Here is a 26,443-nt window from a genome sequence, read left to right as displayed (position 1 = left end):
CAACAAAGGTCCATCTAGTCAAGGCTATGGTTTTTCCTGTGGTCATGTATGGATGTGAGAGTTAGACCATAAAGAAAGCTGAGAGCCGAAGAATTGATGCTTTTCAACTGTGGTGTTGGAGAAGACTCTCGATAGTCCCTTGGACTGCAAGGAGATCCAACCAGTCCATCCTAAAGGAGATCAGTCCTGAGTGTTCATTGGAAGGACTGATGCTGAAGCTGAAACTCGAGTACTTTGGCCACCTGATGGAAAGAGTTGACTCATTTGAAAAGACCCTGATGCTGGGACAGGTTGAGGGCAGGAGGAGAAAGGGGCAACAGAGGATGAGATGGCTGGATGGCATCACCGACTCAATGGACATGAGTTTGAGTAAATTCCGGGAGTTGGTGATGGACAGGGAGGCCTGGCATGCTGCAATCCATGGGGTCTCAAAGAGTCGGACACAACTGAGGGACTGAACTGGACTGAACTGCAGAGGCAACGGGTCCCAGGTCTGGGCCTGGCCAGCCTGCAGGGGGCAGTCTGGAACTGCAGGATCCTGGGAGCTATTCTAGGACTGATGGGTGAACAGATCCATCGCTGCATTTCCTTCCCCATTTTAGACTAAGAGAAATGAGGGAAATTGATCATATAAATGACATCACGGGTGGCTCAGTCGTAAAGAAACCACCTGCCAGTGCAGGAGACACGGGTTCGATCCCTGGTGGGGAAAGAGCAGCTAAGCCCGTGCGCCACAACCGTTGAGCCACAATCTAGGGCCCGGGGGCTGCAACTACTGAAGCCCCCACGCCCTGGAGCCTGTGCTCAGCAACAGGAGAAGCCACCGCAATGAGAAGCCCGCACACCACAGCCAGAGAGAAGCCCCCACGCGCCGCAGCCAGGGAGAAGCCCCCATACCGCAGCCAGAGAGAAGCCCCCACGCGCCGCAGCCAGAGAGAAGCCCCCACGCGCCACAGCTAGAGAGAAGCCCGTGCAGCAGTGGAGACCCCACGCAGCCAAAAACAAAGACAGAAAATTATTTTGAAAGAAATAAAACTGACGTTGCTTTCTAAAGCCACTCTCACTCAGGACCTTAACTCGCTCCTGATGAGCCTGGTCCTCAGAGGATTCCCCCCACTCCACCGCCTTATCCTCTCTCACCTGAATGATCTTTCGCTGTTTCATTATCAAATGACAGCCCCTCTGTTATCCTTGGGGCTGTCCCCCAGGCACGTGCCCTGCCACTGTGGGCCCTGAAGGAAACTCACAGGCAGAAAAGAGACAGCCTTGAGATCATATCAGAATAACACACTATTTCGTCGATATTGTGAAAATCCAGGAGAAATAGCACATTTTCCCCCTTGAATTTTGAAGCCGCGAGGTTTAGGGAGTCGTTTGTTACAATCCATTTATATTCATTGTTTGCAGTTGTATAAAATACTTTGCACCTTATGTCATAAATCCTGATCCATTTTAAATACTATTAGTGAATTAATGAGCATTTCTTGTCTTTCGTATCTTCACAGGGTGAAAAAGGCAGCCAGGGAGAACCAGGGAGAATAGTAAGTCAAGGAGTAAAGATGCTTCTTCTCGTGGTTCCCGCGTTCTCCGGGGTCCCATCACAATGTTAGACTGTCCGGGGAGTACCAACCCACAGCTCTGGTCTCCAGTCCATGCGTCTGCAGCAGGAAAGGGTGATCGTGTCTCACAGTTTTTTGGAAAATAGTGTCAGGATGTCTTCTTTCGGCAGAGTCAGCACCAGCTGATCACCCTCTTCTTAAGTTCATAAATGAGCCCAAACCACTCACAAGAGCAGTGCCGTGGAGGGAAGGGCCAGGCGGGCTTGGTGGCGGCTTCCTGGCCAGGGTCCAGCCGTGTCACTGCTCTGCCTTCCCTGATCTGGATCCCGTGTGCCCCCGAATCCCCAGTCCTCCCCGTTGCCACTTACCAGGGGATGATGACCAGTGATATGCTGGGTGGATGACCGTCCCAGCCGACTGCAGACGTCCTAGGAGTGCGTCCTGCATGGAGCTGGAGAGACAGAGGCAGGCTGGCCGCAGCGGGGGCCGCTAAGAATGAGCCCCCACAGCAGGCAGACCGTGAAGTGTGGTCTCTCTGTTCTCTCCTAGGGCGTCTCCTTGAAGGGAGAAGAAGGCATCATGGGCTTCTCGGGACCACGGGTAAAGCTTGTGCGCCTGCTGTGTGCTTTGACTTTATTTTCCTTTCCGGGCTTGTTGGAGTACGGTTGACGCCCACGAGCGTGTGTTGTTGATCTACGGTACACTGACTGGCTGTCCCCAGAGGCCCTGCTCGGCCTGGTTGTTATGAGACCCTGGCTCTGTTGCCAGCTTTGTGCAGCGTGCCCTCGCGGCCTGCTGTCACGTCACAGTCTGTGCCCCTGGAGCCCCCAGCCCTCGGTTCACAGCAGCGCTGGCCTGAAAATACAGAGGTTTGCCCCCCACCCCGATCCCCGACGCCCACTGTCAGGGCCCTGCCCCTCCATGGGCTGTCGGCTGCAACCCTGAGCCTGCGCTGACCGACACAGATTGCCGCCCAGTAACTGGGGGTTTTGAGACCGTGCTCCCCCCTTCAGAGGAGGGACATGAACGGAACTCAGACGTGTTTCTGCTTGTATTAGCCCGAATGACTCCGTGGTAACAGAAATGGAGGCTGTGTCCAACCAAGTCAATTTCTTGCTGCCCCGAGAGTCCAAGAAAAACGTCCCTGGTGGGGCGGATGGGGTGGTGGGGAGTCTTCTCTCGAGGCTCTGCCCCATGTCGCTCCTGAGGGCACACCGCCCTCCACCGGCCCCGAGCTCAGTCAGCTGGCCCGGTCCACCCCCCAGTGAGCTGGAACGGAGGGCAAAGACGAGCTAGAGAAAAAGACAGTGACCTTGGGGCGACGGGCCACAGCCACCCCAAGGACAAGGGTCAGTCTCCAAAAATCAGAACGAAGACTGAGAGCACGAGGGTGCGGGGCGCCTTCTGGCTGTACGTTTCGACTGTGCTGTGTTTATGGGTTTCTCCACGTTTCTTTAAGTCACAGCCAGGATGCATAGGGTGAAAGCATCGCTAAAATGATGCCTCTCCTCCAGGAAGGAGAGGAAGTTAGATGGCGTCAGGGTTGTCATAGCAAAGGATTTACTGACTTAGCCCAGGCAGGTGCCGTGACAGTGCCCACGAAAGGTCGCTGCATGTTCTCAGCTATCACCGCTTCTGTTTTCTCTTCAATCCAGGGTGCCCCCGGCGTCGACAGTGAGAAAGGCTTGCCGGGACAGAAAGTAAGTCTGAGGCATGAAATGCGATCTAGTCCGGGCCTGAGGCACCTTACAGAGGTCACATGTGAAGACTGGGGCCTCCCAGAAAAAAACGCCCCCCTTAAAACTTCCCCACGTGTGCAGGAGCAGAAACGACGCCTCCCCGATCATCCCTGAGGCATGGGGCTCGCTCACATGTTCTGTCGTTTGGCAGGCCAGCACGGGTCCCCCCACCCCAGGCCGCCCATCGCCTCCCCCTGCGCTGGCCACAGCCCCGGGGCCTCCAGTCTGGCCCTTCCTGTGTCACCCCCAGCGTCCTGTAAGAAGGTGGCCAGCGTGGTGGCCGACAGTCCACCCGCGTTCTTCATCTGCTGATCGCTCACGTTTTGACACTGGGTCTTCAGTGACGACCCAGTTTGTTGTCTTTATCCCCGGTTCTGCAGAAGGAGTTTTAGTCCCCTTTGTAGGAAGCAAATATTCGGTGAGAAATGCATTTTGCATCCAAGTCAGGCCTAGGGCTGTCTGAATGCTGGGTCTTATGGGAGAGAAGACGTATAAATAGGTCTTTTTAGTGATGTTTTCACCCTTCGCTGTCTTCACTCAGGCACAGAGTACATGCCCCCCCGCCCACTGCAGACCCCTGGGCCCGTGGGCTGGGTGCCCGTCAGACCAGGGCTCCACAGGAAGGGCGTGTGCTCACGTGCCTGCAGTTTAGCCAGGGAAAGGGAACGTCCCTGTGATATTCTCCATGCATGTCTTCCACCCAGCACTCCTCGGGGGTTCCACGTCCACGTGGGCAGCATCGTTTGAGCAGCTGGCTGTGTCTCGCGGGACACAGCTCGGTCAGCATGCCTGGTCACCGACTCCCCGGTCCCTCCAGGCTCCATCCAGGCTCTGGCCCGTGTCATGGGCCAGTCACTAAGCAGGAGGTCACTTTTAATATCAGAGAAGTTTGCCTTCGCTTTCCAGTCTTCACTTAGTATGAAAGAGAGTCGGTCTAAACCAGAGGCCCAACATAAAATACTGAATTAAGCCAATCTTAGTTCATTCTAAACAAAGTAACTTTCAGCATGCATGCTCCTGGATTTCAAAATATCCTGTAAGGTAATCAAATAATGCACATTTTTATCCCATTGGCATTCTGATTTTAGGGGGCCTTAGTATATATATTCTTTTGCAAGAAGGAATAAATTTCTAGATTTTTTTTTTTAAGCTTTAAATACCTATCCAGATACGATGCAGCCCATATGGGTAACCTTACCTTTCAATAAGTATTCAAGGGATTAAAATGCAATCATTACAGTTAGAGATTTTTTAAGTCAAGAGCAAAAGCTTCTAAATGAAGAGGCTTCATGCTTCTAGTTGGCATTAACTAAAAATTTTCAGAACCCACCTTGGGAGCTGGTTTTAGTAAGTGGATCAGGTTGCCAACACTCTACCCCACTGGTCAGTCTTTAAGTCCCAACATCAGGGCAGTTGCTATGTGTGACTCAGCAGGAAGGACTCAGGATCCTCCAAGAAACTCAAAAGGCGAAACTGAGCCTAAGGAGGCCCAAGACATAACAGCCACTAGCAGTCCAGAGCCCGCCGGGGGTCCAGGAGCCCCTGGGCCCAGCTCCACGAGGATGGAGAGGACCAGTCCACCACGTAGGATGTTCACACCCAGATGACCGTTTCCTCAACAGCCGCAGGAAAAGGAACTGAAAAGATAGAAAGGAGGAGAAGCAAGCAAGCTGAGACCTCCCAGCCAAATGCCATGGTTTGACTTTTATTGAATCCTGATTCAAGCAAAGCAACTTTAAAAAGACACGTTTGAAACTAAAGTCAGGGAAAATTGAATGCCAAGGGGGTAGAAGGTGATTTTAACCAATTATTGTTGATTTTACTGGACTCCCCTGGTGGTTCAGATGGTAAAGAATCTGCCTGCAATGCAGGAGACCCAGTTTCGATCCCTGGGTCGGGAAGGTCCCCTGGAGAAAAGGAAAGGCTACAGACTCCAGTGTTCTTGCCTGGAGAATCCCAGGGACAGTTGATTTTGTTAGCTACAATACACTGGTCACGCCTTTATATTTTAAAGATAAAATAAGCACCAAGCATCTTTCCTGCAGGGAAGCAGAGGACTGGACGGGTACCAAGGCCCTGACGGATTGCCAGGACCCAAGGTGGGCTCAGGTCTCCTCTGGGGGGCGGGGGGCAGCTTTCACTTCCTTCCTCCGGGTGGTGGTCTGATCACCTCCTGTCCACCCTCATCGGAGAAGTGGGGAGGGGGCTGAGAGAGGCGGACGTAGTAATGAGAGGGTGGGGGCCCCTGGTTCCCATGAATAATTCCATGGGCGGGCAGGGGGTGTTGAGGACTCGGGGCGCAGCTGCTCCAGCTGTCAGGGGACCTAGCAAGGTGGGGGGTGTACCCCACCAGGGAGGGAACCGCTGATGAGGACAGAGGGCTCGCAGCCAGGCCTTCTGGGGCGGGCGAGGCTCAGAGACATCTAGGCGGCTCATGGAGTCTGGGTCTCACCGTCCAGATGGTATTAGATCGGGTGTGGGCACACCCCCCCAGCTCACCCTCACGGGCGATCCGATGGTGCCATCAACGCGGAGGAGTCTGCCCAGAGGCAGGCGGTCCCCTGGCCACTCCTGGTGTCTGACAGGGGTCTCAGGGTGAGAGGGATCCCTGCCCACTCCGTCCTCTGCCAGCGTGTCTGGCTGGCAGCCAGAAGGCTGGACTAACCAGCTCGGGCGTGGAGCGTGGGCGACAGCCCCCACCGGCTCGGCATCCTCTCGGATCTGGAAGCAGCCTTCGGGTGCAGAGCTCCAAGAGGCCAGCTCACCTTCTCTCGTTTCCCTGTCTTCCTTCTCCAGGGAGAAATGGGTGACCGAGGCCCCCCCGGCCTCCCGGGCTACTCCCCGTATCCTTCCGTGGCCAAAGGTCTGTGCCGTTCATTCTTCGCGCTCACATCTCGCAGGCTTTGTCGTCTGTTGTGGACCCAGAGCCGTGAGCTCAGGGGAAAGACTTTCTAAGCAAAACAAGGGAAACGCTGTTCAGCACTTAACCTCAGAGAACCTGTCTCGTGAACGCTCCCTCCCTGTGGGATAAGAGGAGTGTCACGGAGCACCCCCCGCTTTCCTCCACCAGGAAAGGCTTTCGTTCCGGCCTACCTCGTGTGGGCTCCCACCCTGCCACCCTCAGCGGCACCACGGAAGCCCAGCCTAGTGCCCGCCGGGCCTCCATGGGCGCTGCCCAGCACCTTCCCTGGTTTCTGCTCCAGCTCTGGGTGTGCCCGCTCTGAGCCTTCCGTCTGGCTGACGTGCCCCCTGGACGTCCTTCCCTGACCCTCCTCCACCGTCCCCTGCCCCCTGGACGTCCTTCCCTGAACCTCCTCCACCGTCCCCTGCCCCCTGGACGTCCTTCCCTGACCCTCCTCCGCCGTCCCCTGCACCCAGACGTCCTTCCCTGACCCTCCTCCGCCGTCCCCTGACCCCTGGATGTCCTTCCCTGACCCTCCTCCGCCGTCCCCTGCCCCCTGGATGTCCTTCCCTGACCCTCCTCCGCCGTCCCCTGCGCCCTGGACGTCCTTCCCTGACCTTCCTCCGCCACCCCCTGCGCCCTGGACATCCTTCCCTGACCCTCCTCCGCTGTCCCTTGCCTGCACCAGCTGTTAGGTCACCTTCTCTGAAGCCTGGTGCCTCTGCCCTCTGACACGGCAGCTGTAATACTATCCGGGCGCACGCTTCTACGGGAATCGAACGTCGTTCAAGCGTGTAGCACTGAGCCCGCACACTCACGAGCTCAGAAATACTGTCCACTATTATTTTCATTCTCCGTGGTCCCTCGAAGTCAGATTTTCCCCCCAAATAAGCCTCCCGTCCTTTGAAACCTCCCTATATTGTTTTGGTATTCTGGGCCTGTCTTGTTTTATAATATTTATAGGAATTTTGTATCAACCCTGTTTGGGCTTCCTGGGTGGCTCAGTGATAAAGAATCTGCCTGTCAATACAGGAGACATGGGTTCCATCCCTGGGTCGGGAAGACCCCCTGGAGGAGGAAATGGCAACCCACTCCAGTATTCTTGCCTGGAGAATCCCCTGGACAGAGGAGCCTGGCAGGCTGCAGTCCATGGGTTGCACAGAGTCAGATGTGACTGAGCGACTAAACAGCAACATCAGCCTTATCTAATTAAGAATGAGCTCCCTGAAGGCAGGGCCACCATAGATGGAACATTTGGACCCCACGTGCCTCATGCGATGGACAGGGCGTCAGTCCGTATACCTCCGACGAGAGTGTGAACATCTGCCCCGAGTCCTGGACAGCAGTCCTTTCATCGTGGGGTATCTGTGTCGCTTCCAGGTGTCAGAGGTGAGCCGGGATCCCCAGGAGCCCCCGGGGAGCCAGGAGACCGCGGGGTGCCAGGAGACCCTGGCCTGCCAGGCCGGCCGGGCACGACCATTGGAGACGAAGGTACGGAGCTTCCGTGGCCTCAAAGCTAAGACGTGCGCGCCCCTCGCCTGCCATCTGTCCCTTCGGCTGGCCCGAGCATGCCTGCGTCTCGACTGCGTTTCGATGTGGTCACAGAGCTGCTGTGTCCTAACTAAGCTAGACGTGCTGCTGATGGTTAACGCGCGTGGTTCTGTCTGTTGCTGGCTGGGAGGAGCACAAGCCGTCCAAGCGCTGTAACAGCTCTCGGGCCCTCCTCTGGGGGCGGGCAGAGGGGCTGTTTAAAGTGGAACGGTGCTGATGAAATATACCAGCGGCATCGCCCTTTAGGTCGCTGGCTGGACCGTAAACCACGGGTCCAGTGTGGTCTCGGGGCACAGCAGCGCCATGGCAGAATCCCAGGGGGCTCACAAGGCTGTGTTCACTGTTGGGTTTTCAGATGAGAAGAGAGGCTTGCCGGGCGAAATGGGACCCAAAGGCTTCACAGGAGAACCGGGTTTCCCCGCGCTGTACCCCGGCCCCTCGGGGACTGATGGGAAGCCAGGGCTCCGCGGTCCCCCCGGGCTCCCAGGGCCGCCCGGCCCAGATGGTAAGTGGAGGGAAACTCAAGGGTGGGGCATGCCAGTCAAGGGGCCTGGTCACAGCTGCATTCTCACTTGGGTTTTTCTGCTGAATAATTCTGTGGATGAGACGGCGGGTGGTAGGCGAGGAGGTGGCAGGCCATCCGGGGTGCAGACGGGAAGAGCCCACCATGACTGCCCCCTGCCCTGGGCTGACCCCTGCAGGGCAGACGGGAAGGGCCTGCTGTGACCGCCCCCTGCCCTGGGCTGACCATCGCGGGGCAGATGGGAAGGGCCCGCTGTGACCGCCCCCTGTTCTGGGCTGACCATCACGGGGCAGATGGGAAGGGCCCACCGTGACCGCCCCCTGCTCTGGGCTGACCATCACGGGGCAGACGGGAAGGGCCCACCGTGACTGCCCCCTGCCCTGGGCTGACCCCCGCAGGGCAGACGGGAAGGGCCCACCGTGACTGCCTCATGCCCTGGGCTGACCCCCGCAGGGCAGACGGGAAGGGCTTGCCATGACTGCCCCATGCCCTGGGCTGACCATCGCGGGGCAGATGGGAAGGGCCCACCGTGACCACCCCCTGCTCTGGGCTGACCATCACGGGGCAGATGGGAAGGGCCCGCTGTGACCGCCCCCTGCTCTGGGCTGACCCCCTCGGGGCAGATGGGAAGGGCCCACCATGACCGCCCCCTGCCCTGGGCTGACCCCCGCGGGGCAGATGGGAAGGGCCCACTGTGACCGCCCCCTGCCCTGGGCTGACCCCGCGGGGCAGACTTGAGGCTCTGGCTTCTAGGCCCCCTCAAGCCGGAGCCACCGCTGAGCAGGTGGCGACGCTTGACGCCAGGAGTGGCTGTAGCACCTGGGGGCCCAGACGGGCGACCTGAGTCCTCAGACTGGATAAGCATGGTGTCTGCACCCCGGTGCTGTCGGGCGTGAGGTCCCAGAGAGTCAGACACTGCTGAGCGACTGAGCACAGCATAGCAGTGTGTGTGGGTCCAGCTAAAAGGGAGATTCAGAGACGAGGCTCTTGTCACTGTCTTTGCTGTCTCTTGAGAAGAAAAACTTTCGGAGGCGTGAGAAGCACATTGGTACCTGCTCCTTTGAGGAGAGAAGGCAGCAGTTACCTCTCTGGTTCCAGTTTGTCTTCTCAGTTACTCTGGCTCTCTGTTCCCAATTTCCCTTCAACTGCAAAAATCAGATTCTTATATTCTTCTGAAAAATTTCGGTACAGATATTTCCCTGGAATTTGCCAAGTGGTTTGAGCAGTGTAATCAGTCATATTTTTTATTATCCTGACAGTAATGTTTAGTCCTGTACCATCTGTGATAATGGCTAAGTTTCTCTGAGCATTACATTTCCTGAGTCGATGGTCTGTTGCTTTTTCCCTTTTTTGGCAACAGAACATGATGTATTAAAAATAAAAGCATACAAATATGCCTCTTTAAAAGATGGTGATTGAAGGCTAACCTTGCCATCCTTCCTGTAACTAAATTCCATTTTGATAAAGAAACAAACTCATACCATCTGGCTTCATAAATCTTACTTAGTAAATCTACAACTTACTCAGAAGTCCTCTGTAAACACGTGAACTAATCTCTGGTCCATATGGTTAACTGAAAAAGGAATTTATAAAATAGATGGAATGGTGTCTCCTAGATTTATCAACTTAAAAGTTTAAGAGCACACAACTTAAGTTCTCCTTGAAGTATTCATTTTACCCCATGAGACACATTGTTCCCAAATCACTTTTTAGAAGCAATCTCTTGTACAAAAAGTAGTCAAGCATAATGGCCTTTTAAAATAGTTTTGTGAACAGTCATAATTTAATATTGATGATCTTGAGTCCCACAGTGCTCTCCGGCCTTTCCCCGGGAACAAAATCATTGGATTCTTTTCCTGTTATCTGCATTTCATCCGGTTTTCTGTGTTGCTACTGATGGAAACCAGAATTTTTAGTCTTTCGCGGTTCCAGCAAAAGCGAACCATGAAGGCAGTTCCTTTCTGAATGAGCGTCTGCTTATCCCCAGCTCCAGCTCTGTTAACCAGGATGACTGTTGGCAGAGTTCCACTCTGCTCTAGAATAAGTCGGGATACGGCCAGGCTTCTTACGGCCACTTCGGGAAAATCGTGTTGGAAAGATCACAGAGGCTCGCTGCTGTTCTGTAGGACTCGCTTGCAATTATTAATTTAATTAATTTATCAGATGGAGAAAAGGCAGTGTAGGAAGGAGGGAGGGAGGTGCGCCTTCAGAGAGCCCCAACATGTCTTTTCTGGCTAGACTTGCAAACAGTGTCTTTGTCTCAGATTTTAAAAGCCAGCACCCCTGAAGTATCCATGGTTAAATAACTCCCTGTAATACTAGCTTCTCCTAACTCATCAGGAGAACTTGGAGACATATCATAAAGCCCTCAGTCCACCGCTAGGCTGACAAGCCCTTGACCGGGTCCCCAGTGCCCATGGAGCCTATGCTGGGTACCGTTTGCTCCAGCAGAGCCCCCCGGCCGGCACCCCCTGCACACACTCCTCCCTGGCTCGCTCTCTCCCCTTCTTTCTGAGGCTCCTTTGCTGGGTCTTCCTTCTTCCCCTCCACCATCCCGTGGAGGATGGAATTCCTTGCTGGTATCTCTCCACCCAGCAGACTCCTGCTTTGACAGGAGTTTAATACCATGATGTACCAGCTGTCCCCGACTGCGTCCCCGTTGCCAGAATCTTGGCTCCCTGTCCACCGATGCCAAATAGAAACACAGGGATGGTTTGGAGGAAATAGAAAAGAGTGCCTTGTTATTTTTGCCAGGCAAAGGGGAAACACAGCAGGCTAGCGCCTCGAGAACTGTGCCCCCCTTTCTCAAGAACAGGGAGAGGTTTTATAGCCTCTTGAAGGTCTTGCTTTTCTTTTTCTGCGAAGTTTCAAAATGGCCACAGCTGGCATCAGGCAACTCAGGAACCAGGTCCAGTGTCCCTGAAGCTATCAGCCCCCGACCTTCCCTCTGAAATGCACAATGCCAGGAGAGAGTGTAGAGCGGGGGAGTGCCTGGTGCAGAGTGTCATCTGTATGGAGTCACAGGGTGATTAGCCTCGAGAAGGACAGGGCCAGTTCCCAGTGTTTGTGAGTAGTAAGAGCTGACGAGTAACCATGGCTGTCTAAGTCCTGCCGGCCTCTTGGGCTGGCACTCGCCAAGGCTGTTCGCGCATTTCGATTCTGCTGCAACGGCCCGAGCCTAGTCCTGTGCGCTGAGCCGCAAACTCCTCCCGGTGGTGAACTGGACACCTTATCACCGCTGCGTGTCTCACGGGCATCTCCAGCTTCGTGAGTCCTCAGCTGGACTCAGGGTCTCCCCTCTCCAGCCCCACCCTCCCCCCCCCCCCCCCCAGCCCAGCCAGCGCGGTCCTGCGCTGGGGCCTCGCCCATCTCCACCCACGCGGGACCTCGAGCCAGACCCTGGGCGCCAGCACCCTGCCGTGGTGCTTCTCGGGAATGTACAACCTCGTTCCCACCACGAGAGGGCGCTCCGCTCGAGAGGGACGCGGAGCGTTTTCTGGCCTTTAGAGTCTATTTCTTAACACGGTAGCTCAGATGTCCTCGCTTGGAATGGTCAGAGCCCTGCAGACGGGCCGGACGCCTGAAGGGTCCCCATCCTAGTGAGGGGGGAAGCTGGGGAGAGGATGGATCACAGGTTATCCTCACGGTTACACGTGTGCGTGTGTGGACGTGTGTGCACCCGGAGCGGAAGCCCCTGGGGCCTGCAGGGAGGGGCATGCCCAGGTGCACCTGTTCCAGGCCGGGGCAGAGCAGGGAAGAGCTCCCCTCCACGCCTTTCGTGGTTTGGTTTTGCTCTGGGTTTTTGTCTCTCTGGGAACCCGAGGTCATGGTGACCCCAAGTCTTCAACGCGTAAGTAAACAATCAAAACTCTTCTTTAGACTCAGCTTTTCTGAAAAGTAAAGGTGCCTATTCCCAGACTTTAATGGGAAAACTGAAATCACAGGTGTTCGCATGTCTTTCCAACCCTGGAAGCAGTGGTCACAGAAAGGAAGTCTCCGTGTCTTTCTGAGAGCGTTTGGGCTGGAGCTGGGCGGGGGCGGGGGGTCGCCATCTGTTGGGAGACATGGCTGTAAACCGTGTCTTTCTGAGAGCGCTTGGACTGGAGTTGGGCAGGGGGCGGGGGGCTGGGGGCGGTCGTCGTCTGTTGGGAGATACGGCTGTAAACCTTCCCTTGCAGGAAGCAGACGGTGGGCCCTGGGCTGAGCTGACGTGCCGTCCTTGTGGGTCTTCCCCTCAGGTTTCCTGTTCGGCCTGAAAGGAGCAAGAGGAAGTGGGGGCTTCCCTGGCTCCTCCGGGTTCCCAGGGGCTCGTGGACAGAAAGGATGGAAAGGTGAGGCTGGCTGGGGCTGAGGGGCAGGGCGCCGCTTGGCCCTCCTGCAACAGCCCACCCTCCGCTGGTTCTGAGATGACGATAAGACCCCCAACCCAGGGATGAGAGGACCAGAGTGGGCACGTCCTCCCAGTGCGGTCCTTCCAGCCCAGCCCCTGCCTGCCGTGCCCTCCTGCCCCCTGCAGAGCCACAGGAGGGTTGTACCTGCGTGTCGCGGATAAACAGCACGGCACCCCGTCTCCCCCACATTGCAGGTGACGCCGGCGACTGTAGATGTGCAGATCAGTTCATCGGGGGTCCTCCAGGGCTGCCAGGACCCAAGGGCTTTGCAGGTGCCAACGGGCAGCCTGGCAGTAAAGGCAGCCAAGGAGACCCCGGCCCGCACGGCGTCCCCGGGTTCGCCGGGTTCAAGGTGAGAGACCAGTTCCACCACGAAACCGACGGGACGACCTTGACACCTGACCCCGCGTCCCCACGCCCAGCTTTCATTTACTGACTCATACACGTTAGACCAGCAGCACTTATGCACCCAGGGCACCATTCAAAAAAAAGCTGCATGTTCCCAGAGACACTTAAACCTTTTCCTGGTGGGAACATGAAGTGGGGCAGACGTTGTGGAAAACAGCTTGATGCTTCCTCAAAAGGTCAAACACAGAGGTGTCACGTGACTTGGAAAGTCCCCTCCTAAGTACAGACCCAGGAGGCTGAAAGCACGTGTCCTCACAGAAACCGGCACTTTAACGTTCACCGCGGTGTTCACACACTGGCTGGAAAATGGGAGCAGCCCCAGTGCCCAGAAGTGCTAAACGGATAGTCCAGACATAGCGTCCCCACCAGATGCAGCATCATTGATGCATCCAAAGGAATGAAGTGCTGACACGTGCCACAGTGGGGCGCCCTCAGAAACACCACGCTACGTGAATTAAGACAGACACCGTAGAACAGGTATCATATGATACCATTCCTATGAAGTGTCCAGAGCAGGGCTCTCCAGACAGAAAGTAGGCTGGTGGCTGCCAAGGGTTGGAAGGATGGAGAATGGGAGTGACTGATTCTTCTTGGGGTGATGAAAATGGTCTGGAATTAGGTAATACTTACTGATGGTTGCAGAACTTTGTGAAAATACTAAAAAAAAAACCCACCCTGAATTGTATGCTTTAAAATAATTAATCTTATGACAGTTATATCTCAAACAAAGAAACCCGTCTATACTTCAGATTTAGTGTTTTATGAAGGCTCCCTTCACTCCGTAAAAAACGAGATGGTCCAAGTAACTCATGAATGTACTTTGGATGAATGTGTGGAATTTTCTGCCTGTGGATTCCAGCTCAGTGGGCCTCATTTCACACCCTAAGAAAAGATGGTCCAGCGTAGGTCTTTCTTTGTGGCAGGTTTGAACTCACTCGTGATTTCAAAGCAAATTTCAGGGGGAGACAAAGAAACTATTTTTTATTTATTTTTTACTTAAAAAGAGAACTGCGGGACATTTATACAGTGGGAAGTCTAGCATTTCGTATATTCAGCAGTAGAGGAATGTTTGCTCAGGACTCCCAGCCACGGATGCTTAGAACCACCTGGCGCTGTCGAGACACAAGCAGCGTGCAGCCCCCCAAGCTGCGGGTGCAGAGGGTCATTGCTCAAACTGCTTCACGCTGAGGGAGCTTTGCGGGTGAAAATGAGGTCTAAAGCCCCTCTCTGCTCCCTTCTCTGGGACTTCCCAGAAGACAAATGCTTTCATCCAGCTGGACATAGTAGGTGCTACACTTCCTGCTGGAATAAAAATGGCATCATCTCCGAATCCTGGCTGAGTGCGCAGAAGTTGCTCAAGTATTCAGAAAAAGCGTGCGTGGTGCGAGTCCGCACTGAGTAATGGCCGAACTGGTGGGACGTTCGACTCTCTGTTAAGTGATGGAGCATTCCGAGAAGTCTGGTGGATCTCATTTTACGCACATGGAGCGTCTAAAACCTTCCAGGGGCGTGTGCTTTGCGCAGCTGCGTTGCACACACACCCACAGCGCCTGCGTCCACACGGCTCAGGCATTGTGTTTTGTTGTTGTTCAGTCGCTAAGTCGTGTTCGGCTCTTTGCAACCCCATCGACTGTAGCCCACCAAGCTCCTCTGTCTATGGGATTCTCCAGGCAAGAGTACTGGAGTAGGTTGCCATTCCCTTCTCCAGGGGATCTTCCCCACCCAGGGAATGAACCCGCGTCTCCCGCATCAGCAGGCGGATTCTTTACCACTGAGCCACAGCTTGCGTTTGATTGTATGCTTATGTATCTGTGGCAGGAAAGCCTCAGGTTTTTTGGTTTAATATCTATACTGATAGGATCTGAAAGAGCGCCTCAAATATGGAAGTCAGTTAGTAAACAAACCCATGTGTCCGTCCACTTGCCCAGCACCTCCTAGTCACGCCCTGCAAAAGTGGGAGACTTTGTTCTAGATACAAAGAGAATGTCACCGTTTTCTGCAAAGAACAAAATCGATAAATCAAGTAAATCGATAAATCGATAAAATCAAAAAACTAGATTTTACAGCTTAAAATGTGAATGTCCCCCACTTGAGTTGTCTCTAAAGTATGATTTTTTTTCCCCACCTTGATTTCAGTCAGGAAGACAAGCTATAGAATAAATACTCTTATTGCTCAATACTGAACAATCAGAAACATCCATCGTTCATACCTGGCGGCTTACTATTTGTCCAGATTCTACAAAATCGTAGTTGAGTTAGCAGCCTTGAAGTCGTGGTAGAGGATCGCTTCTCCAAAGTTAAAGAGTTTGAGACTTCGGACAGCGTTTCTGCATCCCTGGGCTGGGCTCTGAGAGTCTGCCTTCCTGACAAGCTCCTGGGGAGGCCAGAGCTGCCCACCTGCGGACCACACGCTGAGCGGCAAGGTTCTTTCTGCATCCAGCCATGTGTGACTACGTCCCCTAAGTTTTAGCTACTTAAAATTTTACAGTCAGCATCTGAGTTCCACCGGCCCCGTTCAAGTGCCCCGTGGCCATTGGTGGTTGGTGGCCATGGCACGGGGCAGTCCAGACAAAAGTGTCTGGCTCTGGGCTTGATGCCAGGTAAAGGCCCTCAAGTCGTATGAGCAGGAATCGTTGTCTTCTCGGAGGCCCCGACCAGGGTGGAGAAAGAAGGAACTGTGTGTCTGTTTCCGTAGGGAGCCCCTGGTAACGTCGGTCCCCCTGGGCCCAAAGGGATGAAGGGAGACTCCAGGACCATCACCACCAAAGGTGAGTCTCTGTGGGCGGCAGGTCTAAGGCCGTTCGCCCTCCGTTCGCCCTGGAAGGGTAGACTCACACCGCGCTCCTCCCCCAGGTGAGCGGGGCCAGCCAGGCGTCCCAGGCGTGCCAGGGCTGAAAGGTAGCGACGGCATCCCAGGACCCCCCGGGCTCGATGGGTTCCACGGACTCCCAGGCCCTCCCGTGAGTACCTCGGGGGGTGCGGGGAGCGGAGAGGGGGCTCAGCCCTCAGCCTCATCAGCCACGTTCTCACACTCCTGAGCATCGGAGGTACTCACCAGCACGACATCCTCCCAGCTCAACCTGTCCTCTTTTGATGAGCAGGAATCATAGTTTTTAAGGAAACAGTGATTGGGGTTGGAGCCAAGCCCAGAGTGAACATTTGAAAGAAAAAGCGGAAATAAACATTCCTCCTGCTGTAATGTAGCATGAGAGACCCGCCCCCTCTGCCAGCCGAAGATTCCTAGATGGAGGGGGGAACACTTTTTCCAGGATTGCTTGTAAAACACACAACTTCGCTTTTGCGACACATGCTCACCCGTGTTGCAAGAGAGTGTGTGTGATAGAGGCAGAGCCCCAGCCACGTTTCTGCGGGAGACGGAGGGCGGACAGCGAGGGGCGGGTGGCCACGCACACCAGGGTCCTCCTCCCCGCTCCGAGCTCATCCCAGCCCGAGGAGCGGGGTGAACTGGACGTGGGGGAGCCGCGTTTCTGCGGGAAGACGGAGGGCGGACAGCGAGGGGCCGGTGGCCACGCACACCAGGGTCCTCCTCCCCGCTCCGAGCTCATCCCAGCCCGAGGAGCAGAGTGAACTGGACGTGGGGGAGCTTTCTGCCTCCCAGCTTCCGCTCTGCTGGTCCCACCATCTCTCCTTATTCTAACAAGCTCACTGCTCTTTCTCGTCCAAAGACTTCCTCCTGTTTACCACTGCACTGCCCCTTCGGAATAGGAGACCGGTAACAGGTGCTAAGTCCTAAAGATAAAATAATGTGTTCCTGCCCTGTTTAGCCAGATCCCTGCCTAACTGATCTCTCAAAGAATTCCTCCTGAAAATGAAGGTCCAAGCAGAGCTTGGAAAAGAAAAGTACTCAGATTCCCATCCTTTAGAGTCTTGTTCATGGCTGTTGTGATGTCTGTCCTTTATTTCTGTGACCTGGCCAGACCGTGACTGGGGTTTTGTTCATCCCTGCTGTCTTCTGCCCCGTGTCCATAGCGTGGAATTCGGGCATCAAGGCAGCGAGCCTGGCAAGATGGCTGTCCTTGAGGCTTCCATGTGTTGTAAGAGATGTTCTGCATTTCTCACAGGGCGATGGCATCAAAGGCCTCCCAGGGGACGCAGGCCAACCAGGAGCCCCCGGCACGAAGGGCCTTCCAGGAGAGAGGGGCCCCCAAGGACTGGGCCTGCCAGGCCCCAAAGGCGAGCGCGGCTTCCCCGGCGATGCTGGGCTGCCCGGACCACCAGGCTTCCCAGGGCCTCCCGGCCTCCCCGGCGCTCCAGGACAGATCGGTACGAGGCCCAGGCTCGCCTCTACGGTCGTGAGACACGGTGCTTCTGCCCCTGCTGCTCTTCTCCAGCGTGTGGGGGGGGGGGGTGCGGGGGGTCACACGAGGTGCTTGCTGCTGCCTCAGTTCTCAGCACGCGCGCGCACCAGCGACCCAGCGCGCGCACCAGCGACCCAGCGCGCGCACCACCGACCCAGCGCGCGCGCACCACCGACCCAGCGCGCGCACCAGCGACCCAGCGCGCGCACCAGCGACCCAGCGCGCGCACCAGCGACCCAGCGCGCGCACCACCGACCCAGCGCGCGCGCACCACCGACCCAGCGCGCGCACCAGCGACCCAGCGCGCGCACCACCGACCCAGCGCGCGCGCACCACCGCCCTCGGGGTCTTCCAGACCCAGCGCGGGCCGCACCACCGCCCTCGGGGTCTTCCAGACCCAGCGCGGGCCGCACCCGTGCTGGACGCACAGAGGCTGAGCACCGAGGTTCCGAGACGGGCCTCCAGTGCCCCGCCCACCCCAGCCTTCCCACCACCACGCACCCACATGCACGTGCGTGCACACACAGATAAGCCAGGCACTTTCCACTGTTGCACAATCGCCTCACCCTGTCGCTACGTCTCTCTCCCAGATTGTGACTCGGGTGTGAAAAGACCCATCGGAGCAGACGGACAGGAGACCATCCAGCCAGGTACTGTCACGACAGGGCCCTTAGAAGCCGTTTATAGAGTTTGTGCTCATGGAGAACGGCCAGGGGTCCCGCCGGGGGCACGGAGCTGCCGACAGAGTAGAAACACATGCGGACTCCCCTTAGAATCCAGGGCAGGGCCGGGGATGACCACGTGTCACCAAGTTGCCCCTACAGTACAAAGCCTCTGTTTACAGGGTCAGTAAGACTCAACGGATAAGTGCTTTCTCACCCAGAACATGTGTCTGTATGTGTGTGAAGGACAGCTGTGCGTTATTGACCCATTAAACAGGGTGAGGATCAGGTCCACAGGTGAGAAGACTTTGGTCCAGCCATGAATGAGTGCCTGAGAGAGCAGGGCCGATGGATATAGACAGGAGGCCCGGTGACCCTGGCTCCGTGGAGGGGCGGGGGCAGTCCAGAAGTGGACCCGGCTGCCATCAGACAGGTGAAGTCTCCAGCCGGGGGCCTAGAAGCTGAGGAGGGGAGCCAGGCAGAGGGATGAGTCCAGGGGGCGCCCGCTCAGGATCTGAAGAGCAGAGTGCAGAGGGTGAGGTTTTCAGAGTCGAAGAGGCTGGCAGGCCATCTGGACATCGGGGCTGCGGCAGCTCGCCTGTGGGAGTCGAGGTCTGGGGCTGCCTCCCAAGGTGCAGGCTGTGCCGGGGACCAGCCCCAGCTGATCCAGGGTATTCGAAGGAGAGACGGCTAGGCGAGGGTCAGGGAACAACTGCTTAATTAAACGTTAATTAAGGATATAAAGAATAATAAGATGAGGATAGCTCAGTAGGAAAATTCAGTGGAGAAAAGAGGCTGAGTAGCTTGGTTTACGCGGGGGACCAATAAAACTTCAAGACAAGAAGCTTGCACCACTTACGTAGGCCGCAGGCGTCCTTCCGTTCTCCCGGAGGAGAGGAGACACTGAGGCCTCCCCGGTCGGATCTTAGAAGCCCAGGCATAATTAGTAAGCATGGTGGGTTCCGCGCTCCAGATGGAGACTCAACCAGAGTGAGAGAGAGAGAGAGACATGGGGAGACCAGTCTTTCGAGGAACTGATCCCAATTCTTTATTTTCCATGGTCTACTTTTATACACTGAGGTGTTATGCAAAAGTCACGCGGGGTCAGCAGTCCTGACTTTTATCAAAGTCAGGTGCTTCATACAAATGTATACAGAGGTCTTAGGGGTGTTACATCATCTTCTGGCCGGGGGGCCTGCTGACAATTTACGACCCTCTCCTTGTGACAGCGGTCAGTCAACCAGGACACTTATTTCTCCAGGGGTGATTATTCTTAAAACAGACGCCACCCAAATAAAGTTACATTCCTATAGGGTGAGGGTGTAGTGGGTTTTAGTTAAGGAAAGAATTTACTTAGCCTAAGGTCTAACGTGATTAATATCAAAGGTTAATACTTATGTCTTCTATATATTCATTAATGTGTATAAGGGCAGGGGATGTGGAGACTTAGCAGTAAACATTGGCTCAACAAATGAAAAACCCTTCACCAATACGATTTCTAATCAGCCCATTACACTTATACTAATAATTTTCTAACTTTTCTAAAGAACCTGTTTTTAGAAGGTTTAAAGCATCTCGTGCCTCTCACAGTTGGGAGGCTGTGAGCAATCACATGTGGCCGGACAAACCTATTCAGGCAGGCTAGAGGATTTCCAAAGGAGTTTGTAGGTTAAACACTGTCACACCCAGGAATTATTAACTGGAGCTGTAAGCTAACTCTTTTTTCAGAGAGAGGTAGTGGGAGACAGCCCCCCGTAAAGTCAGAGGTGTAGGTGAAAGCACAAAGCAGAAAGTAGGCAGACTCTGGTTTTGGGGGTAGATGCTTGAGAATTTCCAGGGGGACTCCTGAGGCTCGATCCCGCCTTTGCGTATGCCGAGCCTCCTTCCTCATGACCTTTGTCATGGGCGGAGTGCCTCACGCTGGCTCCAGGCAGTGATAGAATTCCAGTTGAGCTATTACAGATCCTCACTCAATATGCAATATGCCGGCTCCCGGCAAGGCTGGGGTTGGAGAAGAGCATCAGGACCTGTGGGCCCCGCCACGGGGTGTGCGGGTGGGTCAGGCACTCTGGCCAGGGTGCAGATCGGGAACAGCAACCCAGGAGCTTCCAGGGCTCAGGCCAGTCTCGCAGCTGCAAGAAGGCCCTAGGGGTGCGACTCTGCAGGCTGGAGGCCCGGCCCCCTGAAGACGTCCAGGGCCCTTTCTTTCGATGGCCTGGGCTGGCCGTGTCTGCACCTGCACTGCTCCTGTGGCAGGGAAGCCCACAGCTCCTCGCTGGCCACCAGGTGCGGCCAAGGTTAGGCGCCCTGCCGGACCCCAGGCCAACAGACAAAAGGCCTCTCAAAGAACCGCTGCCCCTGCGCAGATCCCCGGTCTGACAAAACGCCGCTGCGTGGTATCCCCAGCCAGAGACAGCCACTGCCGGTTTCGTCTGCACAACCCAGCAGCAAGTGGTGGCCGGTTCTGAACGTAATCAAAGTCACAGAGCATCTTTCGAAGTCTTCCTCCATCCCTGGTGAAATTTCCAGACAAAGAAAGGCGTCCATACTGGCTGACGTGGATGGGGGGGCCCAGATGAACGAGGCTGATTTGCCCTGATGAGGGGGACCCCTGTCACCAGCACGGCCCCCGTTAGCCTCCGACGGGACTGCCTTCATTTGCATTTTATATTAACATTACGATTGCATTACACAGTGAAATTAAAGTTGTATCAGCATCGAGATTAATTGAATCATCAGATCACCCTGATCGTTAAATGGAAGCAGGTTTTCACAGCCGATGCTCTTGACCTTAGCAACGTCCGACGCCGTGAGGCCGGGTGTGCACAGTGGTTAAGACGGCCCTCTTCTCTCTTGGCAGGTTGTGCTGGAGGACCCAAGGGATCCCCAGGCCAGCCGGGTCTCCCCGGCCCCCCAGGTAATGGGAAAGCCCTTCCCTCCCTGCTCGGAGCGTCCCCACCTTCTCTGGCCCTCCTTCTCTGCCCCTGGTGGCCCCCCTGCCCAGACGTCCCGGGTTCTTGGTACAGTACTGCTCAGCTGCTTCTGCGGGGGGCTGGCTTGCGCTCATCACTGCAGGAAGCTAGTTGAACCCTGAGCCTGTCGTCCACACGGCCCTCCATGACCCTCCCTGCCCAAGCCCTGGAGAGGCCTGTCCGCCGTGGACCCCACACAGGCACCAAGGCTGCTGCCCCCAGAGTGCTTACCACCCCTGGGGGATGGGCTCAGAGACAGTTTTCAGCGGGTCCAGGGGAAGCAGAGCCCAGAAGGTACACTCGTCAGGTGAGAGGAGAGGGGCATGAACAGCACGCAGCTTCTGGTGTAGATCGAAGTTCCATTGCTGGTCTATACTGACCCTCAGCTGCCGGTGTAGACCACCCCTCAGTTGCTGATGTAGACCGCCCCTCAGCTGCTGGTGTAGACCCACCCTCAGTTGCTGGTGTAGACCGACCCTCTTTTGCTGGTATAGACCCACCGTCTTTTGCTGGTGTAGACCCACCCTCAGCTGCCGGTGTAGACCGACCCTCAGCTGCTGGTGTAGACTGACAGTTTCTAGTGTAGACTGCCCCTCAGCTGCTGGTGTAGACCGACCCTCTTTTGCTGGTGTAGACCCACCGTCTTTTGCTGGTGTAGACCGCCCCTCAGCTGCCAGTGTAGACTGACCCTCAATTGCCAGTGTAGACCAACAGTTTCTAGTGTAGACTGCCCCTCAGTTGCTGGTGTAGACCGACCCTCAATTGCTGGTGTAGACCCACCCTCAGCTGCCGGTGTAGACCCACATTCAGCTGCCGGTGTAGACCCACACTCAGCTGCCGGTGTAGACCCACATTCAGCTGCCGGTGTAGACCCACACTCAGCTGCCGGTGTAGACCCACATTCAGCTGCTGGTGTAGACCCACATTCAGCTGCCGGTGTAGACCCACACTCAGCTGCCGGTGTAGACCCACATTCAGCTGCTGGTGTAGACCCACACTCAGCTGCCGGTGTAGACCCACATTCAGCTGCTGGTGTAGACCCACACTCAGCTGCCGGTGTAGACCCACATTCAGCTGCTGGTGTAGACCCACACTCAGCTGCCGGTGTAGACCGACCCTCAGTTGCTGGTATAGACCCACCCTCAGTTGCCGGTGTAGACCCACATTCAGCTGCCGGTGTAGACCCACACTCAGCTGCTGGTGTAGACCGACCCTCAGTTGCTGGTGTAGACCCACACTCAGCTGCCGGTGTAGACCCACATTCAGCTGCTGGTGTAGACCCACACTCAGCTGCCGGTGTAGACCGACCCTCAGTTGCTGGTATAGACCCACCCTCAGTTGCCAGTGTAGACCCACATTCAGCTGCCGGTGTAGACCCACACTCAGCTGCCGATGTAGACCCACATTCAGCTGCTGGTGTAGACCCACATTCAGCTGCCGGTGTAGACCCACACTCAGCTGCTGGTGTAGACCCACACTCAGCTGCTGGTGTAGACCGACCCTCAGCTGCCGATGTAGACCCACACTCAGCTGCCGGTGTAGACCCACATTCAGCTGCCGGTGTAGACCCACACTCAGCTGCTGGTGTAGACCGACCCTCAGCTGCCGGTGTAGACCGACCCTCAATTGCTGGTGTAGACCCACCCTCAGGTGCTAGTGTAGACCCACACTTAGCCCTGTCAGCTGCCAGGGGTGCTGTTTCTGGGCTGACGTTCCCTGGGCTCATCACTTCCCAGTTTCCTAAGAGACCGTGTGGGGTCAGGGGCCGGCCTTGACCCCCTCTGTCCCCCTCCTGCTGGGGTCTCCTCGCAGCTCTGACGTGTGTCCCGGTCTCTCTGGGTCATTTAGGTGCCAAAGGCCTCAGAGGAATTCCAGGATTTTCAGGAGCCGATGGAGCGCCAGGGCTCAAGGGTCTCCCGGGAGATCCAGGTCGAGAGGGATTCCCAGGACCCCCAGGTGAGTTGGGTGGGGTGCCGTTCGGCCCTGTAGGTTCGGGGAAGGACTGTGTATGATCTGGGTGCCCCAGCTCCCTTGTCTTAACGTTTAGAAACTGTCAACACATGTTCGATGACAATTTTCGCTCATCCTTGGGAAATTAAAAAATGTCTCCCTTTTCATCGCTGATCTTTTGTGGAAGAAACTTACAGATCTTGCATGGAAAAAAAAAAAGGTAGGCAGAAAGGTTTTTCTCTGGTGGATATGAGGCATTTGCCAACAAAGGTCCGTCTAGTCAAGGCTATGGTTTTTCCTGTGGTCATGTATGGATGTGAGAGTTGGAGTGTGAAGAAGGCTGAGCGCCGAAGAATTGATGCTTTTGAACTGTGGTGTTGGAAAAGACTCTTGAGGGTCCCTTGGACTGCAAGGAGATCCAACCAGTCCACCCTGAAGGAGATCAGCCCTGGGATTTCTTTGGAAGGAATGATGCTAAAGCTGAAACTCCAGTACTTTGGCCACCTCATGTGAAGAGTTGACTCATTGGAAAAGACTCTGATGCTGGGAGGGATTGGGGGCAGGAGGAGAAGGGGACGACAGAGGATGAGATGGCTGGATGGCATCACTGACTCGTTGGATGTGAGTCTCAGTGAACTCCAGGAGTTGGTGATGGACAGGGAGGCCTGGCGTGCTGCGATTCATGGGGTCTCAAAGAGTCGGACAGGACTGAGCGACTGAACTGAACTGAAGGACTCATAAGCTTACCCTCTGAGCCCTCATCATCAATATCTGATCTGCTGATCACTCACTGGATACCACACAAAGAACACCTGTGTTTTGCTGTTCACAGTGTTGCCCGTCTGCGCTGCAGTTTACAGCTTGTCTGAGTCAGCAGTTCAAACCATTTCATCTACATTTGACCCAGCAAAGCATCATGGGAGCCATTGAGTGGCTAAAAGAGCTTAAACCCTTTAGCTGTATATGGAGGGAAATGAGCATGCTTCCAGTAATGAACGGTGGGCAGAAGTTGGCAGTACCTGCCTGCGTGTCCACACACCCTGGAAAACGACTCAGTGACCCCAGACACAGCTGTCCCTTTGGGGTCCCGGCTCGGAGTGGGTGCGGAAGCCCAACTGTGTTACTTGGTACACAGAGGGCCAGGCACTGGGGAATCATGTTATCTGAACAAAGCTATAGATGGTTTCACTGAAACTCTCCCACCAAGCCAAACATCCGCTGCAGGATCCCGGCTACAACCTCTCCTAGGCTCCCTGGAATCACTCTCGCCGCCCCACACTGGTGAAACATCGAAACTCTCCTAGAAAGTTCTCAGTTGGAATGAAGCCTGCCTCCCAGGAGGTCTCCGTTGATTGTTCCTTGAGTCAGTGGTTCTGCTCCATAACCACCCCTCACCCACAAGGGGAAACCGTGGCCACACGCCCCATAGACATCTCGCAAGTGGGCAGACCTGACACCAGGAATGCAAACATTTCTTTTTATGACTCAGTGTCTGTGCCTGCAGAAATTGCCTGTCCTTCTGTGACTGCTCTGCAGCCTGTCAGCATTCCTTTCAACCAAGATCCAGGAACTAAAGAGAACATTCCAGATGTCTGGACTCACGCAGAACAGTGGATTCCTCACATGTAGACCCTTAGCAAACGTGTTCAGCAAAGAATAGCTGAACTGTGTCCCTTCCCTGTCCTGCACCCCACCAACTGGTCTACTCCTAAACTTACAGTCCAGGATCAGCCTCTGATGGGCCTTCTTCCTGGAGTCGGTGTCCCAGGCCTCGGGGACCGTGCCTTTCACGTGTTGCTCCATGATTTGCAGAACTAGGAAGCCTGCCCCCTGTGTCTGTTATCAAGGCCTTGGAGAGAAGCAAAGGGAAGTGTTTCCACATTTGCCGCCCACCTGGGATGTTGAGAAGTTACAGCTTTGTCCCTTTGGTGACAGCGCGTGTGCTGAAGTGAAGTGAGAATCGTTTTGAGAGGATGCTAATTCATTTTTTTTCCACAAATGATAACATTTTATTATAGAAAAAGCATCCATCCCAAATACAGGCTTTTGTAGACACTGGAAGGTGAGCAAGTGCAACTTTAAATGTAAATGCAAAGCGAAGAGGCAAAACCTACAAGCATTTTGCCTTTAAGAGAAAATGTCACGTTCTCCTGCAGAGGTGATCCCACCCCAGCACGAATGCAGCTTCATCTCCCATAAAGGCATCGTAGCATCAACCTATAGGACGGTTAGGTTGCTAGTATGTTAATACCTTCTTGCCTTGAAAACGAAGGGGATTTGGGAATCACAGTTCGTGCGCCCAGCCGAGCAGGCTTAAACGGCAGGAACTGGCCAGCGAGTCAGATGTGGCCTCATCAGACTGGAGGAGGTCACGGTGCTTGTGAAAGCCTGTTCCTCATTCAGGCCTGCCCGCTGGTGTCCACAACCTCCCTGTTCATGACCCCAGACCCACGAATGCTGAGGGCTTCAGTCCAGGGAGCGCTGACCCGGCCGCCCCCTGGTCCACCGTAGCTACCACACAGGGCTGGGGTCAGACTCTGGGAGGCAGAAGGACACCCCTGGGATCCGTGTGGGTTCGAGACCAGAGATGCGGTGGGCGCTCGAGCTGACCCCCCACAGCAGGCCCCCGCCGTCTCCAGTCTCTTTCTGGTGCTGACCTCTGCTTATGGGGACGCCCTGTTTCCTTTCAGGGTTCATGGGACCCCGCGGCTCCAAAGGTGCAGTGGGCCCCCCTGGCCTGGATGGACTCCCTGGCGCCTCCGGCCTACCGGGGCCAGTCGGGCCCCCAGGGGACAGGGGCCTTCCTGGAGAAGTGCTGGGGGCCCAGCCCGGGCCCCGGGGAGACTCTGGACTGCCTGGACGCCCCGGACTGAAGGGCCCTCCTGGAGAAAGAGGCCCACCTGGCTTCAGGGGTAAGTCATGGAGGCAAAGGAGAGGGGGCGCAGGGCCACTGCTCCGAGGCTCCTGGCGGGGGTCGGGGTCGAGAATCCCTCCTGGGGGCTAGGGGAGAAGCCCAGGACCACACGCGGGACCATGGGTCTCCGTCCCACTTGTCCTCTTTGTTCCGGCGTTCCTTCAGAACGTTCTAGAGCAGCGATCGCTGTGCTGTGTACGCCAGGGGTCCCCAGCCGTTTTGGCACCAGGGGCCGGTTTCGTGGAAACAGTTCCTCCGTGGATGGGGAGGGGGGCTGGGAGTAATGGGGAGCGGCAGGTGAATCTTCGCCTGCCCGCCACTCACCTCAAGGTGCGTGGTCCAGTTCCCCACCGGCCACGGACTCGCACTGGTCCCAGGCGGGCGGGAACCGGTGTGGGGGCCCACGGCTGCAGGACGGGTGCGGTCGACGTGAAGAAGCCAGGGGTGGGCTGTGCTCAGAGAGGGCTTGCAAGGAAGACAGATGGTCTGGCACACAGCTCAAGGTGTGGGTGCAAAAGGGACGGGTTTAGAAAATGTGACATTCACCACCTCA

The 26,443-nt window shown here is 55.7% G+C and overlaps 1 protein-coding gene across 1 annotated transcript in view; it reads left to right on the top strand.

Moving 5' to 3' along the window:
• The window catches only part of COL4A2 (collagen type IV alpha 2 chain), a 161,655-nt gene that overhangs the window by 115,983 nt on the left and 19,229 nt on the right, over nt 1-26,443 (top strand). Inside the window, exons 14-29 of the mRNA XM_025263079.3 lie at nt 1,506-1,541; nt 2,109-2,159; nt 3,215-3,259; nt 5,344-5,397; nt 6,095-6,161; nt 7,581-7,691; nt 8,107-8,256; nt 12,513-12,605; nt 12,860-13,017; nt 15,769-15,841; nt 15,927-16,033; nt 17,156-17,357; nt 17,983-18,042; nt 20,915-20,971; nt 22,875-22,982; nt 25,667-25,888. Coding sequence (XP_025118864.2) covers nt 1,506-1,541; nt 2,109-2,159; nt 3,215-3,259; nt 5,344-5,397; nt 6,095-6,161; nt 7,581-7,691; nt 8,107-8,256; nt 12,513-12,605; nt 12,860-13,017; nt 15,769-15,841; nt 15,927-16,033; nt 17,156-17,357; nt 17,983-18,042; nt 20,915-20,971; nt 22,875-22,982; nt 25,667-25,888 — 1,594 coding nt within the window. The remainder of the gene's footprint in view (nt 1-1,505; nt 1,542-2,108; nt 2,160-3,214; nt 3,260-5,343; nt 5,398-6,094; nt 6,162-7,580; nt 7,692-8,106; nt 8,257-12,512; nt 12,606-12,859; nt 13,018-15,768; nt 15,842-15,926; nt 16,034-17,155; nt 17,358-17,982; nt 18,043-20,914; nt 20,972-22,874; nt 22,983-25,666; nt 25,889-26,443) is intronic.

The sequence above is a fragment of the Bubalus bubalis genome, chromosome 13, assembly GCF_019923935.1.
Source record: "Bubalus bubalis isolate 160015118507 breed Murrah chromosome 13, NDDB_SH_1, whole genome shotgun sequence".
NCBI lineage: Eukaryota > Metazoa > Chordata > Mammalia > Artiodactyla > Bovidae > Bubalus > Bubalus bubalis.
The sequence above is the reverse complement of the archived record's forward strand: the minus strand, read 5'-3'. Positions and strand labels throughout refer to the sequence as shown.